The sequence below is a fragment of the Biomphalaria glabrata genome, chromosome 7 (assembly GCF_947242115.1).
Source record: "Biomphalaria glabrata chromosome 7, xgBioGlab47.1, whole genome shotgun sequence".
Lineage (NCBI taxonomy): Eukaryota > Metazoa > Mollusca > Gastropoda > Planorbidae > Biomphalaria > Biomphalaria glabrata.
Window position 1 is genome coordinate 7281712 of NC_074717.1, and position 22115 is coordinate 7303826.

The window sequence follows — 22115 nt, forward strand, 5'->3', positions numbered from 1 at the left end:
AATAAGGGGACAAACCACAGACGACTGGCAACATTGTACAGCAGTAGCTGTATTGAGTGGCCTTAGAAACGATCTGTCCCATTGTGCTCCAACTTTACATATACAGATACATTATGCATACTTTTTTTTATTAGTGTCTGGCGCCAGTCTGGGCTTTGCATGTTTCTCCTCGTGGGGCTCCAGTCTGGCTTGGGACTTTGCTTGTCCCTCCTCGTGGGTCTCCAGTCTGGCTCGGGACTTTGCTTGTCCCTCCTCGTGGGTCTCCAGTCTGGCTCGGGACTTTGCTTGTCCCTCCTCGTGGGTCTCCAGTTTGGCTCGGGACTTTGCTTGTCCCTCCTCGTGGGTCTCCAGTCTGGCTCGGGACTTTGCTTGTCCCTCCTCGTGGGTCTCCAGTCTGACTCGGGTCTTTGCTTGTCCCTCCTCGTGGGTCGGGACTTTGCTTGTCCCTCCTCAAGGGTCTCTAGTCTGTCTCGGGACTTTGCTTGTCCCTCCTCGTGGGTCTCCAGTCTGGCTCGGGACTTTGCTTGTCCCTCCTCGAGGGTCTCCAGTCTGGGTTTGCTTGTCTCTCCTCGTGGATACAAGTAGGACGTAATTATCTTCTCTTTTGAAGAAACATCTGTAATTTATAAGATAAGATAAGAAGAAACACTGCCGTGTAATAGTGAAACACTGCTGTATAGTAATGAAACATTGTTGTATAGTAGTGAAATATTGCTGTATAGTAGTAAAACACTGTTGTTAAGTTTGAAGATTGCTGCATAGTAGTTAAATAATGCTATATAGCATTGAAACATTGCTGTAAAGCACTACTGTATGGTAGTGAACATTGCTACATGATAGTCAAACATTGCTGTTTAGTAGTGAAACTCGGCAGCTGCTGTATAGTACTGAAGTAGTGAAACACTGTTATGTACTAGTGAAACACTCTTCTGTAGTAATGAAACACTGTACTGTACTAGTGAAACACTATTGTATACTAGTGAAAGATTGCTGTTTTAATGTGAAGACGATTCTTTAGAATTGTGTAGTAATGCCTTATGCGATTGATTTAATTTTTTACATAAATGAACTATTCAAACATATAAACACATTTTTAAAAAAAATTCCTTAGAATAAATGTTACAAATATAAAAAGGTTACAAAGACAGTTTGTGTGTAAACACAAACTCAAAATCGGCCCCTGAAGTGGTCTACCCAGGCAGGTAAAAAGGCAGGTATCAATATTTTCAGAAAGAACATCTGAATTAAATTCTATCATAGACAAATGACAGAGAAGAATGGAGAAAGAATGTTGACAGATCTTGTGTGATGCCCTAGCGGTCCAGCAGACCAAAGGATAAGTGAAAGTGAATGTGAAAATGTTAAATGTCATCCTGACCTAACTAATGTTATTCTGTGGGTATACATTTGATCGAATTGTCTTGTAAAGGGTCAATCATTAATTGTTGTTTTGTCCAACTTATATGCATACTAAATAGATTTTTTTATCTTTAAAAAAATAAATTTTATTTTTGGGTAAATGTAGTAATTAATAGGACAGAACTTACATAACGTAGCAATACAAATGTAAAAAAAAAATATTTTTTAAACAAAAAGTCTAAAACTACTTGCATAAATGTGTTAAAAATATGATGAGCTATGGTTTACCTAACAAAATCTCTCCTTCCTCGTTACAATTAATAGTGAATAGTTGTAAAAGTGGTGTATTTTTATGAAAAAAAACTGCTTGCATAAGTATTTTTAAAAATTAGATTTTTCGATTTAAAAAAAAAAATTGCGTTGCATCAGAAATTTGAATGGACTGAAATATTATGATGTTGGATTTTCAGTATCTTTTTTAGTTTACGAGATCTAAACGGGACGGACAGACGGACAGACATTTCACACAAAACTAATAGCGTCTTCTCCCCTTTCGTACTCTTGCCTAAATAATCTGAAACAAAATATTTATTAAGAATCAGTTCTACCAAAAAGTATGTGCTACAATGCGTTAGGTAAAATCTAGCACGCTCTACAACCTCAGTTCCGTGGCCAGTGTGTAGAATCTCTCCTTTCAATCATCACCTTTAAAAAAACAAAATCTGGGGTGAACAATGTCCACATTATGCGTGTGTATGTACACGGGTGTAAGACAGCGTATCTTAAGTCTCAGTGATGAATGGGGGTAGTGAAGACCTCAAATCTACAGCCATTCCTCTTGTCTGATCTACTGCCATAGATACTAGTCAAGTAAATTTCCCCTTTCACATCTTGCGATCTATGGGGTAGATGATGTTAAGGTCATCTGTTTCTATGATAAACGGTTAACGATCAGGGTGTCATGTGACCAGCACAACGACCAACCGCCTTTACTTTCCCCAACTAAAGTCACGAACCCATTAGAGTCGGGTGAGCTCAGGGGATAAAAAACATGAGATTCAAAATCCAATTCTTCTCCGAGATTCGAACCAAAGACCCCTAGTTCAGAAGCCAAGCGCTTAACCACTCAACCCCCCCCCCTCCCGCCCCCACCATAGATACTGCTTATGGAAAAAAAAAGGGATGCCTGCCTGATTTTTATTAAAGAACTGAGTCAGTGACGCACAAACTACGGCCCGCGGGTCAAATCCGGCCCGTAGCGCAGTAATATCCGGCCCCCAGAAATCTTGTGTCCACAGAGCAGGATGAAACCGCTGAGGCACTGTACAATTGGACTCTATTGTTTTTTTGCGTTGATATATCCCGTTACTCGCGTGTCGGAAATATATCCGAAAAACGTTGGCCAACACTAGTACAGTACTCTTTAAAAAAATTTAGAGAAGAAACAGCGAAACTGTGCCCAGTATTATTGTTGGAGTACACTAGGTTTTAAAGAAATTGCATAATTTTATTTTTCGCTATATATTTTTTTTTAGTTTTCTATTTCATTTGGTGCCATTTCGCCTATAGTGCCGTAGAGCCTCCAGTTGTCTAAGGCCGGCCATAGCGGGATCCCTTATATAACCTTCAGCGAATTGAATAATAATGCTAGCTTGTTATCTTGTGGGTATGAGCTCTCTCGTTCAGTGGTCACGATGGCACCGGGTCTGAACAATGTGTTTTCGAGTGTATCACCATGTTTATGATGTAGCCATGAGACACGGGCGGATGTTTTTGGTTGTGTAGGCTGAATAGTGTGTAATGAAACCACAAAGTGGTCTGTTGCGATTCAGGCTAATAAATAATAGTCTGAAAGTTGGGGAGAAAGGGGAGACTAGCAAGAGACGTACGATAGTAAAGACGCTAATTTTTTTGTGAGTTATGACAAGGGCCGCGGGATACACATTTGAGAAAATCAGCTGCCGAGGACAGACGTAGACGGCGAAAAGAGAATCTAAATGACCACCGACGTACAATGGTTGTGTATGCGCTAGATATAGCAAAATATGTAGGTCGCAGCTTGGGCTGCGTAGCCACAGGAAATACTGCATTCCTCATTAATCTTCGGACTCGAAGACAAGCCTTATTATTATGACTTATTTAAATTATCATTTCATGTGTTTCTACATATGTCTACTTTCAAATTGAATATGTGTACATTTAAAAATTAAAAGTTACATTCAGTTCTTCTTTTAAAAGAAGCTTGTTTATGTTGTTTTTTTCACATTAAGAATGTAATACGCTTACATCGGTTTAGGTGCACTAGTTGTTTGGAGCTACAAACCAACGACCGAGTATTAACACCCTGCTGCCATCTCCCGTCGTCCTGCGGGAGGTCTGGCTTAGGATGTAATAATCTTTAAACCTGAAGGAACTTTCTAAACATGCAAAGCATACAACTGGTGTGATTTGAGCTGACCACACCGGGTGACACCACCCCTTAGCGACGCCTCTGTTGACCAGCGTGTGGTTAATTGTTCTTAAGCGCAGCTTTGATTCTAAGTGCATAACACGGAAAGAAAAAGTAACAGGGATTAATAATCATTGATATTACAAGAGTTAAAACAAATCACTGAAAGATACGAACGTCCCTCGATTGTCACATTGACCAATATATGGACTTCTGCAAACTTTCCTGTTATGCTTTCCCCCCCCCCTCTTTGATGACCTGTACTGAACACGTGACATGTTGCGAAACCTTCCGCCGCGGAGGAGGCGCGTGCCAGTCGTCTGCCCGACGCTCACTCACTCCTAGTGATCTCCGTGGCACGTCAGCGGAACATCTGTTCCTGGTTGTGTGGTACAGTGGTGGATGAGAGAGTCACGAGTGCATGTTGCGGGAGGGGGGGGGAGAGAGGAATCGGGGGGTCCGAAAAGAGAGGGGGTAGAGAGAGAGAGGACTTTTATGTTGAGTGGCTAGAAGGTGAGAAGGGACTATTTTCATCAGAAATATTCCGGAGCATTGCAATGGCATTTCTGTGTGCGTTTGATAGCGTATTACCATATGTGATGGCACCCAATTCAAAGGGACCTGGATAATCGCGTAGTTTGTGCAGAAGCGAATCAACAAGTTTATAGAGCCCCGGCTACATCTCTTGTGTTACTAAGTATTACATATAGAAAAAGTATTTGTGTGTTAGATACCATAATAAAGCAAATTTGATTTTAAAATGAAGTAATGAATCAAATGTGTGATTTTGTTAAGTAGTAGATATATTCATTTAAATTCTTTGAGGATAAAACAAACAATTAATTAACATCATGAATTTTTCCTTTTAAAAGTTAATAGCTCCATTTATGTATCGGCGACGCACCTGCAGTACGGGGCTGCAGTAAGGGGAGGGGGGAAGTTGTCCCGGGCGCAGGAGTCGCCAAACTAGGCATCAAAACACTACAGAAACGATCATGTTTCACTACATCAAAGAAACTAACGTAATTAATCGAATTCACCAATTCACGTTTTTTTTTTTTTTTTGTTTCGAGTTTTCATATGTGTGCTAATTTTTTATTTGGTAAATGGTTAACTGAAAGTTATGTGTTGTTGGTGACGTCTTACGCAAAGTTTGGTGACGTATATCTTTGGGACGTGGGGATAGAGCCGCATAACATCCTCGATAGGCTACTGATAAGAATAACAAAGACATATCAGAGAACTAATTAATTGACACGTTCCACATCTCTAAGTGACGGAATAATCGTTGGAAGTATACGTTGATTACAGCTGAAACTGAGAGACAGATTAGTCTGTAATCAAAAGTACCGACGGAAGTCTCTAATAGAAGGTACTGACTGAAGTCTCTAATCAAAAGTACTGACTGAAGTCTCTAATCAAAAGTGCTGACTGAAGTCTCTAATCAAAAGTACTGACTGAAGTCTCTAATCAAAAGTACTGACTGAAGTCTCTGATCAAAAGTACTGACTGAAGTCTCTAATCAAAAGTACCGACTGAACTTCACTGGTCTCTAATCAAAAGTAACGATTGAAGTCTCAAGTCGAAGGTATTGACTGTACTCTCTAATCAAAAGTACTGACTTTAGTGTTTAATTCAAAGTACTGATTGTAAGCTTTAATTGAAAGTACTGGCTGCACTCTCTATTCGCGAGTACTGACTGCACTCTCTAATCTAATGTACCGACTCTAGCCTATACTCACGGTGGCTGAAAAACAAATAATTAGTTCCGGCTAAGAAGCGATCTCCGAAAGGCTGAAGGCATCGTACTGCGGACAGTACGCCCATTCTTGCGTAGCATACAAATCTTCTGACAATGTACCTCTTTATAAAGCTTATATCAACTCTCTCTGTCTGTCTGACTGTTTGTCAGGTAAAAAGTTTGTACACGTTATTTCTCACACACACACAATCTCGGATCAAGCTGGGATTTTGCACAATTATTTCTTTTACCTCACAAAACAAGATTCAATTTTTAAAAAATAACCAGTTAGTTAATAAACTATTGGTAATTAAATATTTTATTCGGTATCGAACAAGAATGTGTTGGTATAAGTTGAATTAGCACCCTTTATACATCACCGCTTAATTTTAAGCTAACAAAAGATAACTATAAAACCTTATATTTTTATAAGCGTTTCGCTGGCACAGTGGTTAGTGCGTTGGCTTGAGGAGGTTAGAGCCCTCGTGTTCCTATCCGGCTAGTTGAACTTTAACTTTTTTTATAAACGCATTTAAAAAGCGATCACGGTAATATTCACACAGATACCCGCCTTCTCTCTCGTCCTACCCTTTTTCCCAACTGGTCCAGACAAGTGATAGTATCATATCATACTGAGAAAGCTTAGCCAAACAAAAATAATTGGTAAAAATATTTCTAATCAAACAGATTTATTATTGTTAGTCTAGATCAATTACAAATTTAATTACATGACTGATGGAAACTGATTGATACAACTACGCATAATATAAGCTTCGTTGTTTTCTTATTAACTCTTTCTCTCCGCAATTATTTTCTTCACTATCCTGTTCAGATTAAGTTTCAATAAAAAAATGTGTTTGTTATCAACAAATGTTATATTTGGTATCAAATTCTAGGGGAATGCATGCTCTTTTTACACAACACAAATCAAAGTTTATAAATCCAAAAATCCATTTAATGGGTTCAAATCAACACTGGCATCGTCAATTAGGAGAGAAAGAGTTAAATTATTTGATATATTCTCTTGTTAGTAGATTAATTCCCCTTAGGAATTATAGGGTGCTAATAGACTAGGACTTTCCTCTCTCTGTCTCTCTCTCTGTCTCTCTCTCTCTCTCTCTCTCTCTCTCTCTCTCTCTCTGTCTCTCTCTGTCTCTCTCTGTCTCTCTCTCTCTGTCTCTCTCTCCCTCCCTCCCCCCCTCTCTCTCTCTCTCTCTGTCTCTCTCTCTGTCTCTGTCTCTCTCTCTCCCTCCTCCCTCTCTCTCTCCCTCTCTCTCTTCCTCCCTCTCTCTCTCTCTCTCCCTCCCTCCCTCTCTCTCTCCCTCTTTCTCTCTCTGTCTCTCCTCTCTCTCTATCTGTCTCTTTCTCTGTCTCTCTCTCTGTCTCTCTCTCCCTCCCTACCTTCCCCCTATCTCTCTCCCTCTCTCTCCCTCCCTCCTCCTCCCCCCCCCCCTCTCTCTCTCTCTCTCTCTCTCTCTCGTGTTCACATCTCTTCCATCCACATATTTCTTCTTAATGAATCAAACACTCATTTGTATGTCTTACCGTCTCTCTTTCTTTCTCACGCCTAGAGCTCGAAGAACCTTCGGCTCAGCTCTTTTGACAATCACACGGTCAGAGCCTCTACTTACTCAAACCTGGCACTGTGTGTGAACTTATTCTCTAGCATCTTCTTCGTGTCGACTCCTTGAAGTTTCGGCCGTTGCAAAGGTTCCACCCAGTAACAAGTTATCCTCAAAAACACAATTCATTTTTAAAGTATAAATCGTTCATTTCCGGTTTAAATTTGAACCTTTCATTTTGAGTTAAATTCCTTGATTTCCGGTTTAGATTTTAAGGGCGCAATGTCTGGTGCGTTCCAGTATATCCATAGCGTACTTGTTACGCTTGATTGGCCTGGCGGCTTCGCTCCAGTTATATCCTTTTTTCATTATATCAATCTAAGAATGGTTCAGTGGGCATGGATCAAATCGATACATCGATGTATCGATTTGTAGACCCCTTAGGGTAGCGTCGCATTGAATTTTAGCGCTAGATAGGACATTACCTGTGTAAAGCAATTTTTCGTTTCTTTTTTTTTTCTGGTGCTTCTTTTTGGATAAATGCTGTTATGTAACGACAGATCGACTGTGTGGTTGGGGATACAACTAAGAACTTTGATGTTTCATTGAAGATATGTTGCTTGAAATGGTCAACATACATGGAAGTCAACAAGACCAAGGCACGCTCATGGGCAACCGTATGTTGTTGAGGCAATGTAAATAGCTGAGGCAAGTCGTACAATGTTCATTCGCGATGACCAGCTGCTGTTTGGATGTCCAGCTCACAGACGCGTCGCCCCCTTCTCGCTGGTCAGCTCGATCTGTTCGTTGATGTGCCTCGCTGCTGATCCGCGACATGCTAGACTGATGGCGAAAGCCATGAGAATCGTGGAGGCTATTGAACTGGACAATTTTGACTCCGACATTCGCGGGCCAAGGGAGGACGATGAGGTTGTTCAGGATGACTGTGGCAGATGTAAAACCACATCAACCAAGAGATGTAGGAAAGTGATTGAACGTTGTGCAGTCGAGGCCACGGATACGAAGCTGCCAGAATCAACACAGTGTGTAGTTTTCCCCCATGACAGTGAGTTGAAGTCTTTTCCAGAGCAAACTAAGCCACCGAGGCTGAATCCTAGTCCAAGACGCAAATGTTCTCTGTACTCTGATGATGCACTACGTTGCGCAAGGGCTTACCGAGAGAGCAAACCCATTCTGAGAAGCAAATCCGTTTCTGTGTCGTCTCACGATTTACTACGGCGAGGGAGCAGTACGCATCGTTGCTATGGAAACCAACACAGCAATGTTTCTTTACTGGATCTCCGCCAACTTCGGAAAGCGAACGGCCCTGACTTCGTGGCATCAAAGATGTTTAGCGTCTCTCGGGACCGAGTTTCATCCTACACAAATGAACGAGGTAGAGATCAGCACTGGAAAAAACAGCAGCCAACATATATCTCCCATAAAGAGAATATCACCGTCAGTACTCGTCTGCAGGATGACATCGAGATCTCCGGCATCGGGGCTGCTGATGAGACTACTAGCCTTCTTCCTCGGCGTCAGATTTCAAGGCATAGGGAGTTGCCTAGTGACATTGCGTATGAGAGCGTGAAAGGAAAAAGTGCAACTGCGTCCGACTATAATGTTCACAACAAATCTCTAAGTCACGTGCAACGGCTCCAAAACGAGGCCAAGCTAAGAGTCGTTGATCAGTCCAGGAAAGAAAGCTTTGAGAATTATGCTCGTCGATGTCTGGATAGTCCTGAGCTGAACAGGAGCTCGGTGGAATTTTCCGACGCTCCGTCTCAAAGTAGCCAGCTCTCGGATTCTGACTCCCCGCTGATAGGCTCCACCTCTAGGAGCCGCGGACATCATAAATCTTTACCCAGGAGGAGACAGTACATGCGACGGTCTTCCATCATCGCCGCCAAAAAGGGGCACCTTGCGCCTAGCAAACCTGGCAGAACGAATAAAATGTGCAAAGAAAAGCTGGCCAGTGATCACTTGCAGACAAGCACGACGTCTTTAGGAAGTCCCCGAACATGGCTGAGGCAATTTCCGGTAACATCGAATAAACCTGGCGCTTTCAAATCGTCTCATGGCAGATCTGTGATAGGCGTTCACGGCGATAACATTCGACCTTACGCACACCTGGCTAGGCAATTAGGATTAGAGAGTGGATTTAGTTCCAGTCTAACTCACGCGTTACCTCAGTTCAGGGAATCTACCTACCCCTGTCCAGCTAGTCAATCTTGCTCTTGTGAACATTGCCGTTCTTCAAACTTTCAGGAACAAGAGTTCCACAGTGAGGTTTGTTCTTTTTTTTTATTTTTCATTCATTACATACTACATCTACAGAAAAACAAAAACTTTTTTTTCTCTTTGTATAAATTTGTTTTAGTTTAATGTAAGCAACTATCTTTATGACCCCTACCATGACATTTTAAACAGTGCAAATCAAAAAACTTAAACGTCTTACACATTTAGAATCCTTGAAATCAGTCTCCAAAAGTGCGATTTTCACATCTTGTAATACTTAACTTGATACCTTTGAATGACTACCAACTATTATTTGATGTTTGATTAATATGATAAGCACCGAAGAACAGAAAATTATCTCAATAATAAATATACGACGCTTTTTTTGTTACGATTAAGATCATGAAATATCTCTAGACTTCTATGTTTTCAAATGATAACTACCTTAACCCAATTTTGCATTACAAATAACAAAATGTTATAAAATAGATTTTAAATGATAACTTCCTTAACCCTAATATTGTATTACACTGTCGTTAGGTGTTCCTGATGGTCCCGGGTTTCAACCCTCTCCTCTGCCATCCCCCGTAGTCCAGCGGGAGATTTGGGCGATTTGATGTAATTATATTCAAATTTGAAGGGATATCTGAAACTTGTAAAACATTTTACAAACATTTTACAAACAAAAATTTTACAAACAAAAGTTTTATAAATATTTTACACAATTTTTTTTTTACAAACAAACATTTTACAAACAAACCTTTTACAAACAAACCTTTTACAAACAAACATTTTACAAACAAACATTTTACAAACACTCCAACGATAGCAAACGAAATGTACGTTCTTACTAGTTCCACTCATACATATAAATGAATCGGGGTCGTGTTGGCTGAGTGGTTAAGCGCTTGGCTTCCGAAGCTGGAGTCCTAGGTTCAAATCTCAGTGAAGACTGGGATTTAAAATTTCGGGATTTTTATGGCGCCCCTGAGTCCACCCAACTCTAATAGGTACCTGACTTTAGTTGGGGAATGTTAAGGCGGTTGGTTGTTGTGCTGGCCACCTGACACACTGCTTGTTAACCGTTGGCCAAAGAAACAATGCCTTTACGTCATCTGCCCTATAGATCGCAAAGTCTGAAAAGATAACTTTTTTTTTAATATATATATATAAATGACTGTTTATTATAATTTTTTTTTTACAAATTAAACAATGCTATTTAAATTTGATCAGACCAATATTATATATATATCTCTTCTTGGGACCCTTAAGCTCAAGAAATCATAAAGAAACTAAAACTTGCAAAATAAAGTAATGAGATTTTATTATCGTATCACATGTTTGCCTGTAGTTCCGTCTGGCCACCAACCAGCTTCTTCCAAGCGACTCGGTTCTGGTCGAGTCTCTCCAACTGTCCCCAAATGCTTGGCATCTGCTTCCCAATCGCAGCGCGGTCCCCCTCTTCTTCTTTCATTGCCGGTTCTTGGTGAAAGCTTGTCTTGTGATGCAGGCTGGATAAGGGTGTGATCTCTCCATCGCCAATGTTCTTTAATGGACTGCTGCTTTACTCTTTGCCACAGTTCCTTAATTACAAATCTTGTCTGGCCACCATGAAAAAAAAAAAAAATTCCAGGAAGATTCTTATGATCCGCTAACCAGGGGTTAATTATAACATTATAAGATATGGTAAAATCTTAAACTCTATGTAGTATTTTCATATTTTCATTAAGGGTTGAGGAACATCATGGAAGTCGTTTCGAATATTTGTGTAAGGTCTAATTATAGGCCATTAATTAGTGATAATTAATGATAGCATTGAATGTAGTGAGTGTTAGATAAAAAAAAAACGGGGGGTGGGTTAGGTTGAATGTAAGGAATGTGTTGATCTTATATGTCAATATTGCGAGTGGTGTTGATAGGACTGAGCTATTCAGTGAATGTGTTTATATAATAAGTTGGTGTATGAAGTGCGTCAGTGTAAAACAAAGGGAAAAAATCGATTAGCAGAGAGTGTGTGGGTGTGTGTGTGGTAACTAGATGTGGAGAATGTTAAATGTATCGCTCAGCCGACCATCAATAATTGATCTCTCTTCCCTGCTCAAATTTAATTGGACACCTTTTTTTTTTGTCCAGGTCAAAGAGAAAAACAAAATGTCCATTAGACTTGTGGTTTTAAAAAACAAAACAAAACACACTGCTGACATTGATTTGTGTTGTTCATCTCACTAATACCTTTCTGTTGTCTTTCTGTGAACCGTCTGTAAGACTTCTCCTAGGACACTGAGACTTTGAAAGTCTTCCCTCAACATTTGGTCTGCACGACAAAAAGGAAAGGAGAAATTGAAATAAGGGGGGTAATGCACTTTGGGATTTAAATAGCTGGAATTCATGATATGTTTTTATCACCCAGTTTTTTAGGTTTTTTTCATAAGCGTAAAACTTAACTGTGTCAATATGTGAAAGACATGTCTCATGCTTTGGTTTAGGGTTAGGTTGTTGGCTACGAGATCTAGATCTGGGAAGGGGGGGAGGGGGTCAGTTATAAAAACACGGATTTTTATTTATATTGAAAACAAAAGTCGTTTCTGGGATAGATCGAAGTTTATAGAACCAAAGAGCTAGAGTGTCTAGATAAAAGGAAAGAAGAAAAAGAGAAAATGCAAATGTACAGCGTTACACCAACCATGTCTTAACATAATGTCGTAAACTATGTCTTAACAAAATGTCGTAAACTATGTCTTAACAAAATATCGTAAACCATGTCTTAGCAAAATTTTGTAAATCATGTCTTAAATAATGTCGTAAACTGTACCTTAACATAATGTCCATGTTTTAACATAATGTCGTAAACAATGTCTTAACATAATGTCGTAAACTATGTCTTAACGTAATGTCGTAAACTAAGCCTTAACATAATGTCGTAAACAATGTCATAACACAATGTCGTAAACCATCTCTTTACATAATGTCGTAAACTATGTCTTAACATAATGTCATAAACTAAGGCTCAAGACTTTCTTGCGAAAAAAAAGGAATTTTTTTTTCCCGTTATGATGATAGTACATTGTAGGATCTCTTGTTCGAATTGGTTTATTTTAGACGTTAATCAACTTTAGCGACCGATCTAAATAGAAAAAAAAATTTAATCATATTTTCTTGAAAAGAGGTTTCACACCTACGATGTTTCATATTCGTGATGTTTCCCATTGTCGTGTTTCACACTTGTGATGTTTCCCACTCGTTTCACAAGCGTGATGTTTCATCCTTGTCATGTTTCATCCTTCTGATGTTTCACATTTGTTATGTTTCTCATTGTGATGTTTCACACTTGTTATGTTTCTCATTGTGATGTTTCACACTTGTGGTGATGTTTCACACTTATGATGTTTCATCCTTCGGATGTTTCACACTTGTGATGTTTCATCCTTGTGATGTTTCATCATTTTGATGTTTCACACTTGCGATGTTTCATCCTTGTGATGTTTCATCCTTGTGATGTTTCTTCCTTTTGATGTTTCATCCTTTTGATGTTTCATCCATGTGATGTTTCATCCTTTTGATGTTTCACACTTGTGATGTTTCATCCTTGTGATGTTTCACACTTGTTATGTTTCACATTGTGATGTTTCACACTTGTGATGATGTTTCACACTGTGATGTTTCATACTTGTGTTGTTTCATCCTTCTGATGTTTCACACTTGTGATGTTTCATCCTTTTGATTTTTCACACTTCGGATGTTTCATCCTTGTGAGGTTTCACACATGTGATGCTTCACATTGTGATGTTTCACACTTGTGGTGATGTTTCACACTTATGATGTTTCATCCTTCGGATGTTTCACACTTGTGATGTTTCATCCTTGTGATGTTTCATCATTTTGATGTTTCACACTTGCGATGTTTCATCCTTGTGATGTTTCATCCTTGTGATGTTTCATCCATGTGATGTTTCATCCTTTTGATGTTTCACACTTGTGATGTTTCATCCTTGTGATGTTTCACACTTGTTATGTTTCACATTGTGATGTTTCACACTTGTGATGATGTTTCACACTGTGATGTTTCATACTTGTGTTGTTTCATCCTTCTGATGTTTCACACTTTTGATGTTTCATCCTTTTGATTTTTCACACTTCGGATGTTTCATCCTTGTGAGGTTTCACACATGTGATGCTTCACATTGTGATGTTTCACACTTGTGATGTTTCATACTTTTCATGTTTCACACTTTTGATGTTTCACAATTGTGATTAACTTATATACTGCCTAGAAAAGAGATTTTAATAAAAATGATTTTTTTCCCCAATAAACCAGTTAATTGTATGCAGCTTTCGGCTTGCTAGCGATTTAAAGCTACAGATACAGTAATAGATAGGGCGTATTTCTATATTCTACACGCTACCTCTGAAGATATTTATTAAACTGTATGTCTAAGGCTTACAGAAACTCTGGCCAATTGTACCATTCGTCATAGAAGGCCTCAACACTCACCTGCAACGTCACAACCTGTGGGCAGCTTAGACCAATAGCTCGTTGCCACGTCGTACAGACCTGTGACGTGGCAACGAGCTATTGGTATAAACTGCCCACACGTTGTGACGTTGCAGGTCAGTCCTCGGGCCTTCTATAACAACTGGTCTTGGGCCAATTAATATTTGACAATATTTGTGTGAATTCTTTGCTGCTCATATCGTGCTATTCCCGCCATTAACCTAGATGTTCTACATTTCCGTGAACATGAAGAAAATAAAATAATCTTAGTGTTTTTCTGGGTCTAAATATCTCATTTCTGGGTCTAAATATCTAGTTTCTGGGAAATTTCTCGAAAGTTTGTTTGGAAGCACTATTGCTGTGTGTCTGCTTATATTTTTGTGTGCAATTTGTAGGTGTTCCTATGACGCACAGCTTGAAGTCGGCAGATGTTAATTGAGTTATCCTCCCTTAATTAATTCAGTGAAATGCCCATTTACAATGGAATGTAGTGACAGCGTTCCGAAGATAGTTTCTTAGAAAAGAACGAGAATGGCTTCCATTTCACATACTGTATCCGAACAAATGTCTCGAAATAGTGGTCCTCAATCTGTTTAGATGACAATAATATATCATCATAGATTAGTAAGTTACTGGCTGTTACTCCTGCTTCAGGGCCTGGCTTAGGTATGGGCAAACTAGGCAGCCGCCTAGGCCATAATATAATATTACTGTGGGGGGAGTGGAATCGCATAGGATTTAAAAATATTTTTTTAGAGACATAAACAGCATAACTTGGATCAAATCTCAAACGTAGCAAAGCTCTATTACTTTATGTTTCCCATGACTCAATGCTTATTAACGAAGGCTTAGATTCACTTGTTAAAAGACCTTTTGGTAAAAATGTCTAGACGTTATTTTCAGTCTGATGCATCAAAAGGAGATACAGGCTTAACCGATGCAGTGGAGAGTCAGCATATTGGCTTCGATTGGAGAGATCTAGGCTTAAGACCATTTTCAATTAGCAATAAATAAAATGGCAGAAACATGTTGATGGATTTTGATATAAATACAGATATGTTTATAATAAATTACTTCATTTTATTTTATTTTTGCTTATTTTTAATTTTCTAGTTGGGGGCCACCCAAATCACTTCGCCTAGGGCCTACAGTTACCTAAGGCCGGCCCTACCTACTATGTTAAACCCCTTCCTTTATAACGCTTCCGGCAAACATCATTCTATGGGCCCGTCATTTTTTTATTCTCTATTCCTTACCCCCATCCTCTTTTCAACAGAACAAACTGTTTGAAAGTGTGGTCCTCAGTATGTTCAGGTGACAATATCATCTCCGTAGGTGAATCCGTTTCTTGCTGATACTCGAGTTTCGCTATTCCAGCATTATAAATGCTCCCGAACATACTTTTGGCCCATGAATTGCTGTATTTCCCCAGTCCCCCTCACCCCCACCCCTCAAAAAAAAAGGTTCCTACATTCACTCTCTGACTACGCGTCGTCTCTTCAAGCCTATATCAGATGCAGATCAAGCTTTAACTCCTTCTCTCCTAACTGACGATACCAGCGTTGATTCCACCAGAAAAATCAGAATGTGGTAAATAATTACAGAGAGAAAGAGTTAATAGCATTCCCTGTCACACGCCCATAACGTAAGGCGCACTAACACACGAGCGTACCTACAGTTGTTTTCGTATTCTTATAAAGGCAATATCAATTTGTTTTAAGGTGTCTGCAATCGACTGTTACCTCCCCAAAGTTTGCATTTCAGTGTTTTCTTAAAAAAAAATAAAAGTATTTTTTGTGTTATTTATCATTGTCATTTTGGAGAGAGTTTAAGTAATAAGTTCTATATTGCGACATGCACATACATATATCACCTTTGCCTTCATCTATCCCTTAGTCTGTTGGACCGTTGGGGCACCACGAATGATCTGTCGACCGTCTTTCTCCTTTTTCCTCTGTCTTTGATGGAACTTCTTTCAATGGCAGGCCCGTACATTATTTTATATTATCTTCCATTCGCTTTCTGTGTCTGCTTCTTCTTCTTTTTTTCCTGGTACTGTTCCCTGAAGGAGGCTCTCTGCCAGCCCCGAAAACCTTGTAAATATAGCCATAGAGTTTTAGTTTGCGTTTTTTTTTTTACAAAAGTTAGCAGGTCATCGTGGGGTCCAATGTCTGTAGTAATATATATATATATATAGATAGATAGATATTAAACTGTGTAACCGTCAGACTTACCGTCTATGTTAACATTTGAAACGTTTATGGAACAACCAAAATTAGTCAAATCGATATTTAAAAAGTCTTAGGTTTTAGAATATATGTCTGCTTTTTTTGGCTTTTGTGTTATGATTGAGCATAGTTGTTTGGCATTTATCTCGAAGGAGAAAGAAAGAGAGAGGTAGAGAGAGGGAGAGAGAGAGAGAGAGAGGTAGAGAGAGGGAGAGAGAGAGAGAGAGAGAGAGAAAGTGAAAGTGAGAGAAAGTTTTTAAAACAAATTGAAGGAGGATGTTGTGACATGTGTAACAATAACATTTGTTCTTTTTCCACTACGAAACATGGCTTAGTTGAAACATGGCTTAGTTGAAACATGGCTTAGTTGAAACATGGCTTAGTTGAAACATGGCTTAGTTGAAACATGGCTTAGTTGAAACATGGCTTAGTTGAAACATGGCTTAGTTGAAACATGGCTTAGTTGAAACATGGCTTAGTTGAAACATGGCTTAGTTGAAACATGGCTTAGTTGAAACATGGCTTAGTTGAAACATGGCTTAGTTGAAACATGGCTTAGTTGAAACATGGCTTATTTGAAACATTGCTTAGTTGAAACATTGCTTAGTTGAAACATTGCTAAGAAAATGAATGACAAAGCCTCATCTGCGAGTCATAGAAATAGAAAGGTTTCAGAATATTACGTAAACATGTAGACTCAGCTGTGAAAGATTTCTCTAGTCACAATTTTTTTTAAGGTCATTTAGGGTTTTACTTTTTGGATCTACTGTATTTTGTTTTAACGGATCACCGCCTAATCTGTGCATTGTCGAATAGATAATGTGACATCTAGTTTTAGCAATGTTATAGAAAAGTTTCCCTTTCAAACCTTGCGATCTATGGGGCAGATGATGTAAAGGTCATCTGTTTCTATGGCCAACGGTTAACGAGCAGGGTGTCATGTGGCCAGCACAACGACCAACCGCCTTTACATTCTACAACTAAAGTCAGGTACCCATTAGAGTTGGGTGGACCATGAGCGCCCTGAAAATACCGAAATTCATAATCTTCCCCGAGATTCGAACCCAGAACCCAAGGTTCGGAAGCCAATCGCTTAACCACTCAGACATTACGTCAAGTGATAGACTAACCACTAAATGCGTGTTAAAAATAGCCAAACTTAATTTATGATGATTGTGTTTTTAATAATTTTAACTATCAAACACCGTCAAACCAGAGTTATATAGCCAATTAGGTAATAATTTTTTTCAAAAACTATACATAAACTCTAATTTCTAGGAAAATCTTTAGAGTCGTTTTCCAACCCCTCCCCCTAGTGTTCAGGTTCCACGCAGTTTTTATAAAGCTTATATCAACTCACTCTGTCTGGCTGTCTGCCTGTCTGGTAAAAAATGTGTATACTTTATTTCTCCCACACCCATTCTCGGATCAAGTTGAAACTTCAAACAATTATTCCTTGGCATAGACACGACATTAATCAATAAAAAGTAACCAATTAGTCAATTAATTATTTTGTTTAATACCAGCAAGAGAAACTAATCCTTCAGTATTCACAGATATGGCTAAATATTTTGGGTTTTGTCCCCTTAAATAACTGTTAACGCTATTTCTCCCACACGCATTCTCCGATCAAGTTGATATTTTAAATAATTATTTATTGTACCTAACAAAACACGAAACAATTTAAAAAACAAACACCCAATTAGTCAATTAATTATTGGTAATTAATTATTTTGTTTGAAATTGAATAAGGGAAGTAACGTGTACATTACTGATATAGTTTAAGGGCGAAGTTCTTCCCTTTTCGATAAACTTTTTTTTAAAAAAGATTTTTTATATTTTGCTTGTTTCCACACATGAAGAGTTCGTAAGCTGATAAGAGCAATTGTAAAAACAAAGACCAACATTCAAAGATGGTTTGACTACAAAATGAGTCTTGTGAACGTTAGAAGACCACTTTGTAGTTATCTATTTTACCCTATTACAAGATGTTTGTTCTTCATGAACTTTGGTTCCAACCAATGGGAGGGTCGATCTCTTCGTCACGTGACACTCATTACATCATCATTACTGTAGTCACTTATTTCCTAGGGCCTATAATGACTTCCATCACGCAAACTCTTTTCCTAGGTTGATTTTGTTGTTTTTTTTAAATTACACAGAGTCGTCTGCTGCCGAAAGCCTGCGGTTATGGAACGTACCTAGCAATTGAGGCTAAAGCTGTGCTTGCTTTGAGATACGTTCGATCTGGATGTCCACTCTCATGGACAAGAATAATTTGAAATGATATTTTTTTTTAGAATAGGCACCAAACTGTAAAAGCCAATGATTAGCTTGGTGGCTGTACAAATGGAAGCCATGCCATCATTTTTACACATTTTTAAAAATCTAAATGGTCTTTCGAGCATTTTATTTTTCGTCACGTTACTAATGACACCATTTAATCATTGTGGTGCCAACGAAAAATCCTGCATTACCCCCCTTCTCCGATAGTAATGTTTTGACAGGGGACTGTGCTATTGACGTCATTGGGTTTTCAGGTTCCGTCCAAAACTTGTTTGGTGTGAATGGTTTCTCTGATGAGTTGGTGTAGCGAAATATTCCCTGCAGAGTTTGCGTAGCGAATCCCATTATCACGTGTTATGTAGCATAATGTAGCATTAATGTGGGTTTTTATATTAAGCATAATATTTTTGTTTTCTCAAATATGTTTGACGAAGCTTATATCAACTCACTCTGTCTGTCTGTCCGGTACACATTTTATTTCTCCCACTTTTATTTTAAATGCTTTTATTTTCGGTATTTAAAAATGTTAAATTTTGAAAAATAAGATTACAATCTTTAGAAGTAATTGATCAATTGTGCCACTAGATTTCTAGGTAACAGGGAGGGGGGGTGGTGGCTGAGTTGTACAGCGATGGACTTCCGAACCTAGGGAGTCCCAGGTTCGAATCTTGGTGAAGATTTTTAATTCCTGAATTTTTAGAACGCCTCTGAGTTCACCCAACTCTAATGGATACCTTACACTAGTTTGGGAAAGTAAAGGCGGTTGGTCGTTGTGCTGGCCACATGACACCCTCGTTTACAGTCGGCACAAAAAACAGATGACATTTACATCGTCTGCCCTATACATCGCAAGGACTAGAAGGGGCACTTTACTCTTTTTTTTTACTTCTATAACATGACATCTGTGTGAATAACGTGCTCTTTTATACTCTGTGGACATCACATGACCGTTACTTTTCTTGCGGCCTCCGTAGACAAAAAAGTTCGCTATTTTCTTTTGGTTTTGTTTTATTATTTTTTTGCTGAAGTTATTTCGCCCCCATGGCTAAGTTTTCTTCCAACCTTACACCCGACGACGGTAAAACGTGATGGTGTCAATATGAACTTTGCGCACCTGGAATCTATTGTCTATTTAACCTACCTGTAGTATCAAGACCCGGATATGTTAGGCCAACACCAGACCTTCCTTGGTGTTAATTACATTGTGGTAGCATCGATAAGACTAAGACTAAGACTGCTTTATTGATCCTTACGGAAATTTGTTATGATTACAAGGACTCTTTTCTCATATAAAGACAACACAACAGAAAAATACACATAAATACAGCAGACACAACATAAAGAGTTCATTCAGCGACTACACACAGGCATCTTGTTGCTTTTCATGTTCCCTGATCAACGAGTGGCGGTGATAGAGTCTGACCGAGTGAGGTACGAACGAGTTTTTTGTACCGCTCCGTTCTTATTTTGATTGACAGCAGTCGCCCACTTCGCGACGACTTGACGTAGTTCTGATGGAGCGGATGACCGTTGTCTTCCAAGAGATTTTCGATTTTCCTTAGACACTTTTGTTCAAAAAGTTCCTTTAAATGTGGTAATGTTGTGAGTGTAATTTTTGATGTCCTTTTTATGATGTTTTCTAGACGCCGCAATAATTCAACGTTAGCTTACATGTTTACTGGCGAAGGCAATTCATAGACAAATGTAGCTTTTTTTTTGTCGGAAATTGTTGATGTCTATAACAAACCATAGCGATGGATTTGGCTTTTAGAGGAATCTGTTTGCTGGAAAGAGCTCTCACTGGAATCGTTAGAAAGACACTCTTTAGTGCTCCCTCAAAGACTACGACATTGACATCTACGACTGGGAAACCCTAGTTTTTGATAGCTCCTCGTGGCGTGAAGCCTTGGATGTTGAGTGTGACAACCGTCCCAGGCTTGGGAGGGAGGGGGAGGGGGGATAAGGATTACCGTTTGTCAACGTCAGCCGTGGCCTTGACCTGACTCTCGCCCAGGACCCCAAGCATTGCTGAGCTCTGAAAAAACAAAGGCTGTTTAGGGTGCACAAAGTCCAGTACTTCTATAATGACAATTAAAGTCTGCGACTAAGCACTTTTTATAGTACACGAGAAATCAGCATCTGGTTTCAACGTATGCTTCTCTAGTTAAGGTACAGTTACGGAAAGACAATTAATTAGCTCCTACCTAAATCAGATGCACTCTTAGAATAGTACACTTAAGAAAATTGAGATTTTGTCTTCAACATAGGTCGATTATCATGAGCGGCGTTTAAGGGAGGCGGATGAGGTGGCTTCAATCTCCTACTGCCGATCTTATGAGTGTGCCGACTTTAATTTTATAGTAAGAGTTAAATGGGACAATAAAGATAGATGAAATTGAAATTATTTTTAAGGTAAAATTCCCATAAATTTCATCTTCTGTACTGAGATTGTCTCTAGGCATGGGCGTACCTACATAAGACGATTCCAGTATACCCCACTGAATCAGAAACCCCATTAGAAACAAACCGAGCTGAGAATAACTCCCTTAGAGCACGTGAAAGGAATCGAGCAGTGAATTTTAAGGTCGCCTTGCCCCCGTACTAGGACAGACCAAATGCCAGTTCTCTCTCTATCAAATCCTTGACCCGATCGCTCTTCATGCAGAACGCGACATTCGTAAAGAATAGGGTCCACTGTTTCTACGTCCTCTCTACGCAGTGGCGACACCGTATGTCGTAATTCTCCCTGAACCGTCCGAAGTAAGCACCTATTGGACAGTGTCCGACTCGGAACTGGACTAGGACGGCCTGTTCCGCACGATTAAGTTTCCACCACGCATCATTTCAATCTGGTCTACTCAGCTGCCTATGGAGCTCACGGCCCTCAGCAGACCACCAGTACACTACACTGTCTCTGGGTCTCCTAAAAAGACGCAATTGCATCAAAGTCCTTTTAGAAGTCGCCTGCATTTTCTTTATCAGGCATGTCCCCATCAGATTTAGGCGTCGATCGAAAGGCTCCGCATTTTCCATACGGCCGCCTCTCCTCATACCTTATTTCAGTGTTGCGCAATCTTTTGGGCACATTTTTTCCGACACATCGTCGCGAGATATCGTACAGTTCACTGCAGCTGAGCCTCGTTATGCCCTGTGGTCAGTAGTTTTGAGGGGGTTACGCGCCGGATGTGGCCTGCAGGCCGTAGTTTGGGATCACTATTTTATTAGTTACCTTTTCTTTACTGTGTTTGACAAATATTTCTGGAAAGTTTTAACGTTATTATTTAGCAATAGGACGCCATCTCATTATTCAGACAGTAGAAATAAATTAGACTGGTCGTACCAACAACAATTGAGGGATTCTATGGAAGATCCGGCCAGTAGCAATGGGATAGTGTCACATAATGAGGTTTCTGCTATGTGCAATCGCAATTATTGCTCTAATCAGGAAACAATAAATTTTAATTCAGAGCACAACCGGATATTTCTTTCATTAGTGATTTTTAACGTAATTTGTTTTGTAGTGTTTGAACATTTAATTGGCTCTTTTTAAGTCTCTTTCTTTTTCTCATGTTCTCATCATCTTTCTTTTTTTTTCTTTTCTTCCACTTTCTCGTTCATTCTTTTTGTTTTCTCTTTCTCTCTTTCTCTCTATTTTTTTCTCTTGCTTTCTCTCTTTCTCTCTCTCTTTCTCTTTATATACCCTCTTTCTCTTTATATCCTTTCTCTCTCTTTCTTCCTCTCCTTCTCTCCTTTTCTCTTT

At 39.3% G+C, this 22115-nt stretch overlaps 1 protein-coding gene across 3 annotated transcripts in view; it reads left to right on the forward strand.

The window, feature by feature from the left end:
• LOC106069891 (H(+)/Cl(-) exchange transporter 7-like) overlaps positions 1-22115 on the forward strand; it is a 106612-nt gene that overhangs the window by 11290 nt on the left and 73207 nt on the right. For 2 of the 3 annotated variants that reach the window (XM_056035060.1, XM_056035061.1), the window contains exons 1-2: positions 4308-4505; positions 7672-9400. The exons of the other annotated variant lie outside the window; for it this stretch is intronic. In XM_056035060.1, the coding sequence (XP_055891035.1) occupies positions 7832-9400 (1569 nt within the window). In that variant the 5' untranslated portion in view covers positions 4308-4505; positions 7672-7831. Of the gene's footprint in view, positions 1-4307; positions 4506-7671; positions 9401-22115 lie in introns of those variants that run through there. 3 annotated transcript variants of the gene reach the window in all.